Source organism: Elephas maximus, chromosome 16, assembly GCF_024166365.1.
Source record: "Elephas maximus indicus isolate mEleMax1 chromosome 16, mEleMax1 primary haplotype, whole genome shotgun sequence".
Taxonomy (NCBI): Eukaryota; Metazoa; Chordata; class Mammalia; order Proboscidea; family Elephantidae; genus Elephas; species Elephas maximus.
In genome coordinates, this window is record NC_064834.1 from 50438590 (window position 1) to 50458788 (window position 20199).

Sequence of the window (20199 nt, forward strand, 5' to 3'; positions counted from 1 at the left end):
CCCATTCTCTGCGATGTTATCTGTAATTTGTTATGATCCGTATACTCAAACACCTTTGCATAGTCAATAAAACACAGGTCTTTTTTTTAAACATCTTTCTGATATTCTCTGCTTTCAGCCAGGATCCATCTGACATCAGCAACGATACTCCTGGTTCCACATCTCTTCTAAATCTGGCTTGAATTTCTGGCAGTTCCCTGTCGATAAACTGCTGCAGCCACTTTTGAGTGATCTTCAGCAAAATTTTGTTTGCACATGATATTAATGATATTGTTCAATAATTTCTACATTCGGCTGGATCGCCTTTCTTGGGAATAGGCATAAATATGTATCTCTTCCAGTCAGTTGGCCAGGTAGCTGTCTTCCAAATTTCTTGGCATAGGCAAGTGAGCCCTTCCAGCCCTGTATCCATTTGTTGAAACATCTCAATTGGTATTTCGTCAATTCCCAGAGCCTTGTTTTTCGCCAATGCCTTCAGTACAGCTTGGACTTCTTTCTTCAGTACCATCAGTTCCTGATCATAGGTTACCTCTTGAAATGGTTGAATGTTGATGAATTCTTTTTGGTGTAGTGAAGCTGTATATTCCTTCCATCTTCTTTTGATGCTTCCTACATCGTTTAATATTTTCCCTGTAGAATTCTTCAGCATTGCAACCTCAGGCTTGAATTTTTTGTTCAGTTCTTTCAGCTTGAAAAATGTTGACTGTGTTCTTCCCTTTTGGTTTTCTAACTCTAGGTCTTTGCATATTCATTATAATATTTTACTTTGTCTTCTTCAGATATCCTTTGAAATCTTCTGTTCAGCTCTTTTACCTTATCATTCCTTCCTTTAGCTTTAGCTACTCTACATTCAAGAGCAAGTTTCAGAGTCTCTTCTGACATCCATTTTGGTCTTTTCTTTCTTTCCTATCATTTTAATGACTTTTTGCTTTCTTCGTGTATGATGTCCTTGATGTCATGCCATAATTCTTCCGGTCTTTGGTCATTAGCGTTCAATGTGTCAAATCTATTCTTGAGATGATGTCCAAATTCAGGTGGGATATGCTCAAGGTTGTACTTTGGGTCTCCTGAACTTGTTTAATTTTCTTCAGCTTCAACTTGAACTTGCATATGAGCAATTGATGGTCTACTCTGCAGTTGGTGTCTGACCTTGCTCTAACTGATGATCTTGAGCTCCTCCATCATTTCTTTGTACAGATGTAGTTGGTTTGATTCCTATGTATTTCATCCAGTGATATAGTCACCATATACTGGTGAAAGAGGTATTTGAAATGAATAAGTCGTTGGCTGGTCTTGCAAAATTCTATTGTGCAATCTCCATCATAATTTCTATCAATAAGGCCATATTTTCCAACTACAGATTTTTCTTTTTGTTTCCAACTTTTGCATTTCAATCACCAGTAATTATCAATGCATCTTGATTGCATGTTTGATGAATTTCAGGCTGCAAAAGTTGGAAAAAAGTTTCAATTTCTTCATCTTTGTCATTAGTTTTTGGTGCATATATTTGAATAATAGTCATATTAACTGGTCTTCCTTGTAGGTGTATGAGTTTTGTCTTATCACTGACAGTATTGTACTTCGGGATAGATTTTGAAATGTTCATTTTGACGATGAATGTGATGCCATTTGAGTTTGTCATGCCTGGCAGAGTAGACCCTATGACTGTTCTATTCAAAGGGACCAGTACCAGTCCATTTCAGCTCACTAATGCCTAGGATATTGATCTTCAAGCATTCCATTTCATTTTTGACAATTTCCAATTTTCCTTGATTCTTATTTGGTACATTCTACATTCTGATTATTAATGGATGTTTACAGTTGTTCTTCTCATTTTGAGTAATGCCCCGTCAGCCAGTGAAGGTCCCAAACACTGTACTCTATCCATATCATTAAAGTCAACTCTACTTAGAGGAGACAGCTGTTCCCCCTTCATATTTTGAGTGTCTTCCAACCTGAGGGGCTCATCTTCCAGAACTATATTAGACAATGTTTCACTGCTATCCATAAGGTTTTCACTGGCCAATTTTTTCAGAAGTAGATCACCAGGTCCTTTTTCCCAGTCTGTCTCGGTCTTGAAGCTCCACTGAAACCTATTCACCATGGGTGACCCTGCTGGTATTTGAAATACCAGTGGCATAGCTTCCAGCATTACAGCAATGCACAAGCCACCACAGTAGGACAAACTGACAGACAAGTGGTGACTCATAGAGTTAAAAGGATTAAAATCATACAACATATGTGGACTGACCACACATAATTAAACTATAATTCAACAAGAGAAAGAAATTTGGGAACTCCAAAAATATTTGGAAATTAAACAAATAACCCATAGTTCAAAGAAGATACCTCAAGGGAAATTTTAAAATATTTTGAATTGAATGAAAACAAAACATACTATATAATAATGTATGGAATGCAGCTTAAGCAATGCTTAGGGGGAATTTTATAGCTGAAGCAATGGAAGGGGAAACAAAATTGACATATCTTTAGCTTGACTGACCAAGAAGAATAGATAAGTTATAGATAACCAAAATCAGGAATGAAAGAGGAAACATCACTAACAACCTCACAGTAACTAAAAGGATCATAAGGGAATGCTATGAATAGCTTTATGTAAATAATTTAGACAGCTTAGATGAAACGGACAGTTTCTTAGAAAGACACAAATTACCAAGACTGACTAAAAAAAAAAAAAAAATCTGCATAGGCCTATAATAAGAAGAGGTTGAATTTGTAATTAAATTTTTTCCACAAAGAAAAGCCCATACCCAGATTGATTCACTGGTGAATTTTATCAACTATTTAAAAAAGAAATATTATCACTTCTTCACAAATTCTTCCAGAAATTAAAGGTGGAGGGAATACTTTACAACTTATTCAATGAGACTAATGTTCCCCTGATATGAAAATCAGACAAATACCTCGTAAGAAGGCTAGAGACTAGTATCACTCATAAACAGATGCAAAAATCTCCAACAAAAATATTTACAAACTGACGGAGCAGGGGCTGGGGTCTGGGGAACTTGGTTTGAGGGGACTTCTAAGTCAATGGGCAAAATAATTCTATTATGAAAACACTCTGCATCCCACTTTGAATTGTGGCGTCTGGGGTCCTAAATGCCAACAAGCGGCCATCTAAGATACATCAATTGGTCTCAACCCACCTGGAGCAAAGGCAAAGGAAGTACACCAAGGTCACAAGACAACTAAGAACCCAAGAGACAGAAAGGGCCACATGAACCAGAGACCTACATTATCCTGAGACCAGAAGAACTAGTTGGTGCCCGGCCACAATTGATGTCTCCCGTGTCAGGGAGCACAACTCCTGAGGGAGCAGGAGACCAATGGGATACAGACCCCAAATTCTCATGAAAAGACCATACCTAATGGCACTAGAAAAAAAAAAAAAAAATGGTATGATTGCGACTAGAGGAATCCCAGAGACAATGCTCCCCAGAACTTCTGATGGCACAGGACAGGAACCATCCCCGAAGACAAATCATCAGGCATGAAAAGGACTGGTCAGTGGCGGGGAGAGAGATGTTGATGAAGAGTGAGCTAATTAAATCAGGTGGACACTGGAGAGTGTGTTGGCAACTCTTGACTGGAGGGGGGATGGGAAGATAGAGAAAGAGGGAAGATGGCAAAATTGGCACGAAACGAGAGACTGTAAGGGCTGACTCAATAGAGGGAGAGCAAGTGGGAGAAGGGAGTAAGATGTATGTAAACCTACATGTGACAGACTGATTGGAATGGTAAATGTTCACTTGAAGCTTAACAAAAATTAAAAAAAAAAAAATGGAACAGTTAAAAAAAAAAATATTTACAAACTGAATTATATACCATGACCAAGTGGAATTTATGCTAGGACTGCAAGGTTGATTTAACATAAAAAATCAACTAAAGTAAACCATAAAAAAAACAAGCTAGCCTGATATTAATAGAATGACCAAAATCACATTATTATCTCAACAGATGCAGAAAAAGCATTTGAAAAATTCTAATACCCATTCTTGATAAATACTCTCAACACATATGCATAGAAGGGAACTTCCTCAAGCTGATAAAGCACATCTGAGAAAAACCTACAGCTAATATCATACTTAATAGTGAAAGGCTGAATGCTTTCTCACTAAGATGAAGAAGAAGGCAAGGCTGTCTGCTCTTGACATTGATATCTAACACTTTTACTGGATGTTCTAGCCAGTGTAATGAGGCAAGGCAAAGAAACACATATTTGAAAGGAAGAAGAAAAATTGTCTTTATTTTCAGACAACATGATCCTGTATGTAGGAAATCCTAAGGAATTCACACACATGCACATGTGTATGCAAACAGGCAGGCATGCATGCACACACATGTGTGCACACACACATACACACACAAACCTCCAAGATCTAAAAGCAAGCTCAGCAAGGTTGGAGGATACAAGATCAATATACAAAATTAATTGTATTTCTAAGTACTAGCAATACACCATCAAAAAATTAAATTAAGAAAATAATTCTATTAACAATTGCATCAAAAAGAATAAAATACTTAGAAATAAATTGAACAAAATAAGTAAAAGACTTATACACTGAAAACTACAAAAAATTGCAGAAAGGAATGAAAAATCTAAATAAATGAGGAAATAATCTATTATGGTTTGGATGACAATATTGATTGTTAAGATGGCAATTCTTCCCAAATTAATGTATAGATTCAATGCTATCTCTATTAAAGTCCCAGCAAGCTTTATGACAGAAATTAACAAGCTGATTATAAAATTTTATATGGAAATGAAAAGCACCGAGGATAGCTGTGGTGCAGTGAATTACTTAATGTGGCCGTTCTCACCATAGTCTGTGTGATTCCCACAGAATGATTAGGTGGGGCTATGCAAATAAAGTTTATGGAACCTGTGATTCTTAAGGTTATGTGCCAGCTTGGCTGGGCCGTGATTTTCAATGGTTTAGCAGTTACGTAATGATGTAATTTGGCAGTTATATAATGATGTAGTCATCCTCCATTTTGTGACTTGATGTAATTATTATCCTCCATTTTGTGATGTGTTGTAAATCCTAGCCCCTATGCCTGTGGTTATGGTCCCATTTGGGAGTGAGTTGACTGTTGTGTTAATGAGGCAGGACTAGGATGGGATGTATCTTGTGTCATCACCTTACTAGAGGGTGTGACTCAGGTCACCACCCTTACTACCCTTATTCAAGTCATGCCCTTACTTGAGCCACACCTTTTGTCTTATAAGAGATAAAAGGAAAGAGAAGATAGTCAGGGGTTTGGGGGGTAGACCCACTAGCAACAAGAAGAAGAGCTAAGAGTGGAGCATGTCCTTTAGACCCAGTATCCCTGCACTGAGAACCTCCTAGACTCAAGCGATAGAGTGCTATAACACTGGAGATGGCCCAAGATGGCAAGAAGCGGCAGCAAGCATAGCAGAGAACTGGCAGCAGCAGATTCAGTAAGAAGACTGGCGCAAGACAGCATGGTGGGCTTCCCGGCCCATGGAGTGAGGCGGCTACAGTGAGTGTACTGACCCACAGAGCGAGTGAGCTGAGTACCTTCAGGCTAAGGCTTACTGGTGTAGTGGGGTGCCTCCGGGTACTTACTGGTGGAGCTAAAGAGATTTGTAACACTTGCCTGAACAGAGCAGAGGCGGGGCCAAGGGGCTGAGGGGCCAAGGGGCAGAGAGAGAGGCCGGCCTTCGGGCACGGCTGAGAAGAGGCTGTCCTGATTGAAGAACTGCATCCTGAGCATTCCTGAACCTGAACTGTAACCTGCTACTTCCTTAATAAACCACATAATCATGAACATTGTGAGTTCCACGTGGCAATTACAATGAATTATCGAACCAAGCAGAGAAGAGTGCCATGGGAGGGATGGCTGATGTCAGAACTGTTACGAAGGTTGAAGAGAGGAGATATGTCTGACCTCTGTCTCTTAGGAGTCAGTCTTGGGCTGTTGATCTTGATTTTCCTTCTCCCTTGTGAAATTAGAGGAGTTTAGATGCCTCTGCCATGCCATTTTTACAATAGCCAAAACAATTTTTAAAAATAAGAACAAAGCTGGAGGACTTATACTTCCCAATCACAAACCCAAATGTAAGAACTAAAACTATAAAACTGAACTCTTAGAAGAAAATATAGGAGAAAAATGTTTGTGATCTTAAATTTGGCAAAGCTATGACACCAAAAGCACAATCCATCAATGAAAAATTGATCAACTGAATTGTATCAAAATTAAAAATGTTTGTACTTCAAAAGAGGGCATTAAGAAAATGAAAAGATTCACTAGAAAGTTGGAAAAAATATTTGCAATCATATATTTCATAAAGGACTTGTATCCAGAATACAGAAAGAACTCTTTCAACTCAGTAATAACAACAAGGTAACTCAATTAAAAGAGCAAAAGGTTTGTTTTACAGATTGTGTCCGTCGATAACATGTGTTGTAAATCCTAACCTCTATGCCTATGGCTATAACCCCATTTGGGAATGGGTTATCTTTCTTATATTAATAAGGCAGGATGAGTTTAGGGTGTGTCTTGAGTCAATCTCTTTTGAGATGTAAAAGAGATTAAACCCAAGTTAGTAAGCAGAGATGAGGAAGAGAGATGTCAAGCAACTTGAAGATCACCCAGGAGCATAAGCTCAAAGAGACAAGGACTTTCCTTCAGGGCCACCAGAGAAAGAAAACGTTCCCCTGGAGCTGGCACCCTGAATTTGGACTTCTAGCCTCCTAAACTGTGAGAAAATAAATGTCTGTTTCTTAAAGCCACCCACCAGTGGAATTTCTGTTATAGCTCTAGATAACTAGAATTTCTGTTATAGCTCTAGATAACTAAGAAAGTTTGAATAGACATTTCCCCAAAGAAGGTACATGAATAGCTAATAAGCACATGAAAAGATGCTCAACATGCTAAGACACTACTTCAAACCCTCTAGAATGGCTAAAGTAAAAAAGACAGACAAAAACAAGTATGGCCAAGCATGTAGAGAAACTACAGCTCTCATGCATAGCTGGTGAAAATGTAAAATGGTATAACTACTTTGAAAAACAGTTTGTCCCTTTCTTAACAAGTTAAATAGTAATTTACAATAAGACCTAGAAACTCCACTCCCCTCCCAGGTATATTACCAAGAGAAATGAAACCATATGTCCAAACAAAGGTGTGTAAGTCAATGTTTATAGCAGCAATTTTTTTTATCATGATCAATGAGCATAAACAATCCAAATGTCCACCATCTGGTGGATGGAAAAGCAAATTCGATATATCAATAAATTGGAATACTATTCAGCAATCCCCCACGTGTCTGTCAGTGTGTCGTACTTTGGGGGCTTGCGTGTTGCTGTGATGCTGGAAGCTATGCCACCAATATTCAGATACCAGCAGGGTCACCCATGGAGGACAGGTTTCAGCTGAGCTTCCAGACTAAGACAGACTAGGAAGAAGGACCCGGCAGTCTACTTCTGAAAAGCAGTAGCCACTGAAAACCTTATGAATAGCAGTGGAACACTGTCTGATATAGTGCTGGAAGATGAGCCCCCCAGGCTGGAAGGCACTCAGAAGATGACTGAGGAAGAGCTGCCACCTCAAAGTAGAGTCAACCTTAATGACATGGATAGAGTAAAGCTTTTGGGACCTTCATTTGCTGATGTGGCAGGACTCAAAATGAGAAGAAATAGCTGCAAACATCCATTAATAATCAGAACCGGGAATGTAAGAAGTATGGCTCTAGGAAAATTGGAAATCATCAAAAATGAAATGGAATGCATAAACATCGATATCCCAGGCATTAATGAGCTGAAGTGAACTGGTAATGGCCATTTTGAATCAGATAATCATATAGTCTACTATGCTGGGAATGACAACTTGAAGAGGAATGGTGTTGCATTCATCGTCAAAAAGAACGTTTCAAGATCTATCCTGAAGTATAACACTGTCAGTGATAGGATAATATCCATACGACTACAAGGAAGACCAGTTAATATGACTATTATTCAAATTTACACACCAACCACTAGGGCCAAAGATGAAGAAATAAAGATTTTTATCAGCAGCTACAGTCTGAAATTGATTGAACATGCAATCAAGATGCATTGATAATTACTGGCGGTTGGAATGCAAAACTTAGAAACAAAGAAGAAGGATCAGTAGTTGGAAAATATGGCCTTGGTGATAGGAACAATGCCAGAGATCGAATGATAGAATTTTGCAAAACCAATGACTTCTTCATTGCAAATACCTTCTTTCACCAACATAAATGGCGACTATACACATGGACCTCACCAGATGGAACACACAGAAATCAAATTGACTACATCTGTGGAAAGAGACAATGGAAAAGCTCAATATCATCAGTCAGAACAAGGCCAGGGGCCGACTGTGGAACAGACCATCAATTGCTCATTTGCAAGTTCAAGGTGAAACTGAAGAAAATCAGAGCAAGTCCATGACTATGCAAAGGCATTCAACTGTGTGGCTCATAACAAATTATGGATAACACTGCAAAGAATGGGAATTCCAGAACACTTAATTGTGCTCATGAGGAACCTTTACATAGATCAAGAGGCAGTTGTTCAGACAGAACAAAGGGATACTGATTGGTTTAAAGTCAGGAAAGGTGTGCAACAGGGCTGTATTCTTTTACAATACCTATTCCGTCCATATGCTGAACAAATAATACGAGAACCTGGACTATACGAAGAAGAATGAGGCATCAGGGTTGGAGGAAGACTCATTAACAACCTGTGTTATGCAGATGACACAACCTTGCTTGCTGAAAGTGAAGAGGACTTGAAGCACTTACTTTTTTTTTTTTTTTTTTGAAGCACTTACTAGTGAATATCAAATACCACAGCCTTCAGTATGGATTGTACTTCAACAAAAAGAAAACAAAAATTGTCACAACTGGACCAACGAGCAACATCACGATAAACGGAGAAAAGATTGAAGTTGTCAAGGACTTCATTTAACTTGGATCCACAGTCAACAGCCATGGAAACAGCAGTCAAGAAATCAAAAGATGCATTGCATCAGGTAAATCTGCAAAGGACCTCTTTAAAGTGTTGAAGAGCGAAGATGTCACCTTGAAGACCAAGGTGCGCCTGACCCAAGCCATGGTATTTTCGATTGCATCATATGCATGTGAAAACTGGACAATGAATAAGGAAGACCGAAGAAGAATTGACACCTTTGAATTGTGGTGTTGGCAAAGAATATTGACTATCCCATGGACTGCCAAAAGAACGAACAAATCCGTCTTAGAAGAATTACAACCAGAATGCTCCTTAGAAGCAAGGATGGCGAGACTGCGTATTACATACTTTGGGCATGTAGTCAGGAGGGATCAGTCCCTGGAGAAGGACATCATGCTTGGCAAAGTACAGGGTCAGCAGAAAAGAGGAAGACCCTCAACGAGGTGGATTGACACAGTGGCTGCAACAATGAGCTCAAACATAACAACAATTGTAAGGCTGGCACAGGACCCGGCAGAGTTTCATTCTGTTGTGCATAGGGTTGCTATGAGTTGGAACCAACTTGATGGCACCTAACAACAACATTCAGCAATAGAAAAGAATGAACCACTGATATATGCTACAAAAAAAACAAGCAGTAAACATAAAAGTACTCTCTAAATAGTACAAAAGGGCAAGAAACTCTGCTATAATTATCCTGCTGTGTACATTAAATTATTGTCATAAAAGCAACAGTGTCAAGTTGAACATTTCAATTTGAATTACTAAGGGACAAAAATGGTGTGAGAGAGAACACAATAGTACATTGTTTTCAAGTCGTACTCATTATCTATCACCCCATTAAGCTGTAGCCAGGGATATTTGTTATTCACTACTGTATCTCTCAAACCTAATACAAAATAAGCTGCGAAAGGCCTTTTAAAAGTGTTATAAAGCAAAGATGGCATTTTGACAACTAAGGTGCTCCTGACCCAAGCCATAATCTTTTCAATCACCTCATATGCTTGTGAAAGCTAGACAATGAAAAAGGAAGATGGAAATAGAATTGACACATTTGAATTGCGCTGTTCGTGGAGAATACTGAATAAACCATGGACTGCGAGAAGAATGAACTAATCCGTCTTGGAAGAAGTACAGCCAGAATGCTCCTTAGAAGTGAGAGTGGCGAGACCCTCTTGCTTACTTTGGACGTGTCATCAGGAAAGACCAATCACTAGAAAAGGATATTATGTTTGGGAAAGTAAAGGGTCAGTGAAAATGAGGAAACTCTCCATCAGATGGATTGACAAGGTGGCTGTAACAATGGGCTCAAATACACCAAAGATTGTGAGGGTGGCACAGGGCCGGGGAGTGTTTCATTCTGTTATTCATGGGGTCGCCATGAGTCGGAACTGACTCCCTGGCAACTAACAATAGGTAGTCATCAATAAATATTTGTTGCGTGAAAGCTAAATGAAGTGAAGAAAGCCAAGAAGTATTAATATCAATAAAAAAAGCCATACTGCAGTAGAAAAAAGCACCTCATTTTTCTGGACAATATCATTTAGGTATGATCTTTTTCATAGCATTGTGTTCTGAGCAACCAAAGTGAGTGTTTAAGGAATTAATAGAATTTTATGATAATTATTACTTTTCTTAAAGTGTCAATTGAGTTGTAACGGTACCTCAAAACAACAAAACAAATGACAACCTTAGTCATACCAATGACTCATCCAGTCTCCACACACAAAGCAGCTATCCCACAAATACCCTCTTCAACTATCTAAATGTGGCAGTAAATGGGATTTTAACGAGAGAAGATGGTTCTTCACTTTGACAATGAACTCAAATAACAAATTAATGTAATTCACACATCTCTAACTTCCCTCAATAACCAAAAGATAATTAACTTAAGCACATGCAAATGTAAGCTATGAATTTATCAACAGTTTTGTGCATTAATTTATATTTTATCATATATTATTTGTTGATTTAACAACTTCCTTGATTTATTACTTCTTTCCAACCATCGGGGGTTAAAAAAAAAAAAAAAAAAACAAGGGTTTTATTCAAAAGTTTTGAGTTTACCCTGCTTTCACCTTTTTTTAAAAAAAAAAAAATTTTTATTTTTTCACCATTAGATAATAAGCTCCTGGAGAGTAGGACTTTTTGCTCTGTACATTCACTCTCTGTCACAGTATGCTTTAGTAAATACGCTGTAGCGTGCAAAGAAGGCATTTAGGATATCCTCCAACTACCATTCCAGTATTTTGCATGACAAGTACTCAAAACGTACATACTAAGTGCAAGAGTGATGAAACAGCATGAGAGTATGTATGTGGATGGAAGTGTGTGGAGAAAGAATTGAGAGAATGAAGGTGAGGAAGGTGAGAAGCAGTCAGGGAGAGAAAAGTAAGCAGGTAAAGAAACTATGTGGTTTCTCGTTTACCCTCTTCTTCCTCTTCCCGCTTTCCTCTTCCCCTGAGCATTAAAACTCTATCCTCTGAAAATACAGTTCTCTCAAAGCTCTGGGATACCTGGCCTGACGAACAGTTGTCAGTGTGTTTGAAGAAGGAGATTCAACCGTAACAAGACTATAGCTGCTATCTATACACAATCAAAATGCATATATGCTATACATAAATATATATCCATACATTCATCCATGTGAACACAGAATAAAAGCTTAACACATACTGAGTAAATGAAAGAGTAAATAAACCCAGGCTAAAAAAAAAAAAAAAAAAACCTTGTCAGAATTATCATCACAAAGGAGCTAAACTTTCTAAGGTAAGAAATTTTATTTCACTTAGTAGATATCAGGGTGCTGAGTCACATGATTCAGGGAACGGAATCATGTAACTAAAGTCTTAAGAGACTAATGGGTGAATATATAGATGAGGTGTCGCTATGAATATATGACGTTGATTTAATAGTTAATTACGGTAGCTTATGCCTGCCCACAGAAGCGAGCAGATCTATTTGGGAAGCGCGTTTTGAATTTGTAATGTAGTATAATGGCCATTCATTTAGATGCATTACATTATCTTTATTGAATTTTTGTTAAGTATAGCTTTTCAAAGAACAAACCCCATCTCCTTGGAGGAGAGCTGGACTAAAATTCATATTCTACACTTCCAGATTTGGATTCCCAGCTTCAAAACTCCCCCACTTCTTCCTGACTTTAGATTCACTAATGGTTAATAGAAGCACAAATAATTACAATCATTACATGGCATTTCTCAGGCAAAGCTTACAATTTATGGACAATTAAGGAAACATGTTATATCTGCAGAAAGTAATTTTTAAAAACCTCATATCCAAAAAGTCATTTTTCCATAGAACGTAACACTCTCAACTTTCTTAATCTTCACCTCTTGATACTGGTTTTATCTTGCTTTTGTGGTCTGTAACCCATACTGTTCACTGATTTCAAAGGAGAAGAACAAATAGTTTAGTCTCTGGAAGTTCAGCCACTCTAGGAGAAACAACCAAAGAAATGTCGACCTGGGTTTTTGCAACCCTAGATCCCCTCTAGAGATAAAATGCTTGTTAACAGTGTGTAGGAGTGTGGGAGGATGAGTGATAAGTGAACTGACCAGTTCTATCGTCCCCCCTAATTTGGATATAATGATTAAACTATTACCTCTGCCCAAAAAATATAAATTTACAAAGAAGAAAACTGACAGGAGATTGGGGAAACAAGGCTAGGCTAAGAGGATGACCATGCAATTTTTGAGGGGGGAGGGACTGAATATACAAAACAGAATAGTTGTGTTCAGAATACTTTGGCTATCTTAAGAGATAGGATTTTGACCACAGGAAAAACTATCACTAGAAGAAACAGCGAAATATATTTTCTTCAAATCCTAAAACTAAGGATGAGAAAAGTAGGACCCACGAATATCTCTGGGTTGGGCAGATTATTTATTTAAGTCATGTCAATAAACAGTAATGCATTATTTAAAAAAGGAGGATCAAAAACAAACAAAAAACCCAACAACTGATTAACTCTAGTTTTCCTAACTAGAGACTTTAAAAAATCAGTTATATCTGCTTTGACAGAAATGCTTACAAAAAAAACATTACCAGACACTTTTTATTTTATTGGATTTAAAATTCATAGATTTGGTTATTTTTCTATCAATGACAGGAAAGGAAACTAACTTTTCTCCTCTTCATAAATAATTCTTTGTTTTCACTAAGCCCCCAAAACGTACTTAAAAATATGATAAAGGAAATCAAGTGCTGTATGGCTAAGGTGACTAAATACTGTTATTGTCGTTGGTTATCACTGAGTCAGCTCTGTTACATGACTTAATAGTTAGTTACCACTGAGTCAGCTCTGTTACATGACTTAATAGTTAGTTACCACTGCGTCAGCTCTGTTACATGACTTAATAGTTGGTTACCACTGAGTCAGCTCTGTTACATGACTTAATAGTTGGTTACCACTGCGTCAGCTCTGTTACATGACTTAATAGTTGGTTACCACTGCGTCAGCTCTGTTACATGACTTAATAGTTGGTTACCACTGCGTCAGCTCTGTTACATGACTTAATAGTTGGTTACCACTGCGTCAGCTCTGTTACATGACTTAATAGTTGGTTACCACTGCGTCAGCTCTGTTACATGACTTAATAGTTGGTTACCACTGCGTCAGCTCTGTTACATGACTTAATAGTTAGTTACCACTGCGTCATACCACATGACGAAATGCTGGCCAGTTCTGTGCCATCTCCATGATCACTGGTGTGTCTGACTCCACCGTTGCAGCTATTGTGTAATGCCTTCTACCCTAGGGGGCTCGTTTTATAGCACTATAACGAATAATACTCTATTGTGATCCATAAGATTTTCTTTGCCTAAATTTTGAAAGCAAATTACCAGGCCTTTTTTCCTGATCTTTCTTAATCTAGAAGTTCCACTGAAACCTGTCCGCTATGGGCGACTTCTTGGTATTCAAAATACCAGTGGCATAGCTTCCAGCATCATAGCAACATGTAAGCCACCGCAGTATGACAAACTGACAGATGGGTAGTAATGTTTCTTTAATGTGATTAGCTCAATCTTCAAACTAGTTAGCATAACTTGGGGGAAGGGTGTGGATGGGAAAGGGTAGGCTCCCAGTTGTCTGGAATAGAGGAATATATACAGAAAGATGTATATACTTTCCCCACAGCGGCAAATCGCTCCAATTATACCCAGCCGGAGATTTATTTAGTTCAACAAGCTTCCCCATTCAGCAATGTCAAAATCCCTGGAGGAATTATTCCTATCAATCACTTGTACCTAAGTTTTAATTGCTTGGGGCTTACCTATACTTAGCTGAGACATTTTACAAACTAATTTTATTTAGGCAGCACAATATTAAAAACAAACAAACAAACAAAAAACCTTTAAGCAGGGCATGTACTCTCCAGTTCACCAGAGCCCAGATCACTCCTTACTGTCCTATACTCACCCATTTAAAACATTACGCCTAGTTGGTCCCTCTTGTTTGGGGGGAATAGAGCTAAACTGAGTGGAGTCTGATATTCGAACAGGGTAAGGTTAGGTGGGATATCATGAGAAGACAACATAAAATACCAAAGAATGCCAAGAAGCATGAAATAGAAAACAGGCGGTGGGAGGCCCAGTAAAGCACTTTGCCTTCCATGCAGTTTTGCCTAGCTCAAAGTTGGTCACATTATTCCTGCTTTTGTTGTGCAATGCATGATAGCAGGCTTGTCTGGGAGATGAAAACTCTCAGGCTACTCCAGTTATGCCTCCTATAATCCGATCATCTCCAGTTCAGTTCAGTAGGTCTCCATTTGGTCCCTAATTCTCCATAGATTTCCCCCACTCCAGGGAAGAAAGAGAGAAAGGACCAGTAAGAAGAAAGAAACCAAGAGCTGCATTTCAGTTAATGGAGAATAGAACTGTTCTGTAAGACTCACATCCCTTGTCATCTTACTATGAGGACTTCGAATTCCAGAATGCAATAAAAATACACATATGTACACACGCACACACACACACACACAATAGTTCTATGATTAAACAGAGCCAGCTACCTAAGTTTTGGGACCCAGTGCGAAATGAAAATGTGAGGGCCCTTATTAAAAAAAAAAAAAACTAAGAATTTTAAATCAAGCATGGAGCCTTATGCAACTACACGTGATACACACCCATGAATCCAGCCCTGATTAAGTGGTTTAAGAAATACTGGGTTTAAAAAAAAAAAGTTCTTTGTAGCAGGACTTCTCAGAGCCTTTTGTATGCTAATATCCATCAAGAATCTTCATCACACATAATGTGTAGCGGTTCCTAAATACACTTGACCAAAAGCTCTTTTTGAATTATTCCTTTTTAAGGATCATCTTATAGGACCAATGTTCCACAGAACATACATTGTAAAATGGAGATCTTGGCTGTGCAGACAGATTGTGTCTGCTTTAACATGAATTAGTTAATCATAAATTATGTGGACATTTTTCCCATATTTGGAACAAGGAAACTAGAGATGTGAATGGTGTGAATTCACTAAATCTTTCACTATTTAGTCTTTCACCATTTAGTAGGTCAACTCAGTGGCCTCACATCCCAAATATTTTCTGGGCGAGTGCCCCAGAGATGTTCTGACTGAGATCATATCCCAAGGCAATCTCTTTCACCCCCTTTATCTTATCAATTCAGAGCAAAAAACATCCTTACTTACCATTACCCAGTTCCCAAGAAATGTTGTACTTTTTGCTGGCGCTGTACTTCAGCAGACTCAGGGCACTAGAACTGTTCCAGGAGTTATTGGGATTACGACGTAATGCATTTAGAGCAAATATCAGGTGGAGTCCAGAGCAATCAGCAAAGTTATAAAGTTTGTCTAGAGACCTGGCTGGGAAGAAGCAGAGAAAGGCTTGTAACTTTCAAATCAATATTCCCACCGAAGGAAAATATCAGCTACTACAAAAAGCCTTTCTATGACCTTCTTAAAAGGGGACTATTCCCTTTAGGTTCAGAGTGCATTTCAAAGTGATGTTAGAAAGCAGCACACAGATTTCTAGTTAGAGATTGCAAATTGGCAACCAATTTCAGTCCATGGTATGTTAAAAAAAAAAAAATTGAATTGCTGAAGTTTAAAAACGAGAAGATTTTACAAAGTAGCCGATTTCTAGACTTTCCTGAAAAATCAGAAGATCTGGCACTACTGGCTCTATATTCCTCCATGACAACATGACGGAAATAGTGTCAGGGGATAAGATCAGGAAAGATGACTGGCTGGTGAGTCTTGAAAAATAGCTCAGCCTACCAGCACATGCAAAACAGTTTGCTCAAGTCCCAATTTCTAATACTTTTCAGTATGGAAATACCACAGTCATATTTTTCATCATCAGGTTTATCTGAAATGCCATCAACTCTATTAACCATATACCCCATAGCCATCCCATTCCTCCATTTCTATTGCCACCAGTGTGGTTCTGGCTCTTATTTCTATTTGCATGAATTGTCACACCAATGCTTGTAATTGCCTATCTACTTCTAGGTTCTCTTCATTCTGCCAGATTCATCTTCCCCCAAATCACTCTCATCATTTTCACTCACTCTTTAAAATCTTAGTGGATTTTCATGACCTTTTTTTCCCATAGATTTATGTTCAAGGCATCTGCCACTTAGCCATAATTTTCCCCCAACCTTAGGACTCTCTGTTGCTCTCAGTGAGTTCTTTGTTGGGTTCACTGTCCTATTTATTATGGAACCTCCTAGCCAACCTCCTTTGCTCTAACTATTCTCCTCACTTGGCATGCCCTAATTCCTCTTTTAAACACACCAGATCTTACATGTCTTTTTAGGCAGTGTTCCCCCGGTATGGATGACACGACTTTATTAGAAAAAAAAAAAAATCATGTTAATAGTTATGTACAGAAGTTTATATTATCTTAGTAATTATTACATAAGTCCTTAGAGCAGGGTTCCTCAAATGGGGTTCTGCGAAATGCCAGGGTTCCACAGATGTCACTAGGAGTTCCTCGAGAGGTTGATGCATAGTGACCAAGCAGCCCCATTAGCAGTTTTATTATAGGTCTTTTAGACCTGTAAGGTAGGACCATGATCATTAAGTTGAGACCATTATCAGTTTTTGAAGCAGGATATGGCAGGTGGGGTTGGGGATGAGGAGTGGAGGGAGGGTGCTGCTGCCATTTCAACATCTTACATGTGGGAAGAAGTTTTTCCTTGTTTAAGAAGCATAAAGAATAAGAACAGAAATTGTCTTATTACAATTGAAAATAAAAACTAATATGAACTTGTCTCACAGTCAACCCAGAATTGAGTAGTTAGTTGTACAACAAAAAAGTCATAACTTTCACATTAAAGTTGTGTAGTGCCTTCCAACCTAGAGGCTTGTCTTTCAGAAATTAAAAATAAATTTAATTATATTTGGTCCCAAAATAATATTTTAAATCACTGCAGTTCTATTAAAGAGATCATGAAACCATCACATGTGTATAATAAATTTGTAATTACCTACTTGTGCCAGACCATGTCACTCAGTAAGAAAATTTTTTTTCAAATTCCTACGTAAAATTACATCTTGGGCTATATTTTTATTCATATTGCTTTCACTTGTGGCTTTACTAGTCATTCATTGTCAATACATTTTCATATTGGAAATAACATTAGTTAAATTCACAACCTTTATTTAAATTAAATTTAACAAGCCTATATATCTCATTTTGGAAACACTGGTGGCGTAGTCGTTAAGTGCTACAGCTGCTAACCAAAAAGTCGGCAGTTCAAATCCACCAGGCACTCTTTGGAAACTCTGTGGGGCAGTTCTACTCTGTCCTATAGTGTCGCTATGAGTTGGAATCAACTTGACAGCAATCGGTTTGTTTTTTTTGTTTTCTGTATCTCGCTTTGGCTTAAACCACTTATTGAACAAAAACATAGGATGTTTGCCTTATGAGGTTTTAAATTCATGAAAAAGGAAAGGAAAGGATTAATTTTAAGAAAGAAATTTTACTTCTTTTTTTTTTCTTTTTAGGGAAGGTAGCCTAAAAAGTCTTTTTGTTGTTGTTTAAATAGAGGAAAAAATACCCTATTCTTGCACTTATCATATGCTACATACCATATCTCAATAGTATTTTGCATAACAGAAATTTGTGATAAGATTTTTAGGTCTATATGGATAAGATTAAAAAAAAAAAAAAAAAACCAAGTAACAAATTTATGAAAAGGAAAAACTGAAGTTTCTTCTTTCTATATCACAGACCTGCATTACAGTTGGTAATCCTTTGTGGCAGGAGGAAAATCATAAAAAAGAATAGGTTAAAAGTTGGCCAAAATAAACAGATTCAGAGGAAGATATCACTGTCCATTTTAAAGAGCATTGATATGATTATTAGATTATTGTATTTACAACTACATGATCCTACTAACATACTATGAGCTTTAGATACAATAGTTTTTTTATCTAGGTGTTTCCTGAGGCTTGAGAATTATTTCAAGTGTTTGTTAATATGAAAATCCTGAGAAGGCTGCCCTAGAATTAAAAGGATACATAGAAAAGCAAAAGTCATCCTAACACCAAAATAATTATGATTGAACTGACCCCTGACTTAAACATGCCTTCTACTCGGCAATATCCCCACTAATCAAATCAATGATGCTCTCAACCTCTCCAACACAATGCAAACCCAGAATAAATCTATTGGAAAGCTAAACCACAAGTCTGAGAAAGAGATGCAGGATTTCATGAAATCAATGAAAATCAAACCCCACTCCCTGGGAGAAAATTCCTGGCAATCTACTCCTGGAAAGATTACAGCCTAGGAAACCCTGCGGGGCAGTTCTCTGTCCTATAGGGTCACTATGAGTAGGAGTAGACTTGATGGCCCACAACAATAACAATGCTTGATAACTGCTTAAATGCAAATCCATTAACAACTGAACAAAAGAAGTTCACAAGGATGATAAAATAATAAGATACTCAAAAATACAATTGGAATATTAAAAGACAAAGAGAGGCCCTTCCTCAGGATATTTTTTGAAGTCTTTCAATACTTATGATTGTGCTACAAAAGTCAAAATATTTTATCTGAATAAATGTTAAATATTTAATTAAATAATATTTGATTTATTCAAATCATTAGTTCACAGTTGCAATGACAGCTTATAATTTATTAACTATACAATGAAATACATGTTATTTTCATAATTTTAGTTTTGTCTCTAAACTAAAATTCTAATCAAGTTTTCACATCAAAATGTATTATGAAAGACTGATGTTCATTTTAGATAGATTGATCTATCTTTAAGTTTTTTTTTTAGACCTAATTATCTCCATATAATGAGGATTTCCTGTATTTACTTCACATGTATTATAAAAACAAATTCGCATCAAACATCAAAGTATATCAAATGTGTGACTTCAGCAATTTGATGGATTAAGGCAAGGCAAAAATCATGTACACAAAAAATGTCAATGTAAAGAAAAGGGTGACACAAAACGTAATAAAGATGCTATATATATGTTAACATGACAAAAAACTGAGAACCAGAGTGCTAGAAGTTTGGGGGAAATTTTGTTAAGGATAAGTGTAAGTCCTGCCTCCTCCATGAAACCATTTCTGAACACAGCAGCCTCCCTACAGTGACCTCAGCCTTCTCTGAACTCAGGGTCTGCTCCATGCATTTGGCGTTGGCATCTGCCTGTCTTGTGGCACCTCTTGTTACATTGTCTTACTTGGGATTTTCCTCTTGATTTATTCACGTTTCCAGAGTGCATGGCTTGTTTTTCCCAGTTAAATTGTTAAGTTCCTTGAGGCTGGTATTGTATTTCACCCCAGCACAGACCAATTTTCTCCCTGAAAATCAAGCTGAAGTTTTCACTGCCCAGATCCTTTTTGTTGTGTAACAGTGGTCTAATAAGAAATTAAAAGAGGCCGAAGAAATATCAGTCTAAAATAATCATTTCTGGTTCAAGAGATGTACTCCAGAGCTTATTAGAAAAGTAATATCTATTTGAATACAGAGGAGTTAGTAGATGGTCAACAAATGCAATCTTCCTTAGAACATCTGTCAGGTTACGTCCAAGAAATGATACTTAATCGGGTTACTTTCTACTCTGTCCACCAGAGGGTGCCAATGTCCTTGTATCTTCTAGTCAGGCTGCCTTGCCATTGCACATGAACATGATTCTAAGGAGTGTCGTCTAGCAGGCAGTAGAAGGCGAGGAGCTGGGGCTTGAGAAAGATGTAAC

The 20199-nt window shown here is 37.7% G+C and overlaps 1 protein-coding gene across 5 annotated transcripts in view; it reads right to left on the reverse strand.

Moving 5' to 3' along the window:
• HPSE2 (heparanase 2 (inactive)) overlaps nt 1-20199 on the reverse strand; it is a 702461-nt gene that overhangs the window by 257620 nt on the left and 424642 nt on the right. For 3 of the 5 annotated variants that reach the window (XM_049855684.1, XM_049855685.1, XM_049855687.1), the window contains exon 4: nt 15661-15834. The exons of 1 other annotated variant lie outside the window; for it this stretch is intronic. In XM_049855684.1, the coding sequence (XP_049711641.1) occupies nt 15661-15834 (174 nt within the window). The remainder of the gene's footprint in view (nt 1-15660; nt 15835-20199) is intronic. One more of the 5 variants, XM_049855688.1, reaches the window with a different exon arrangement.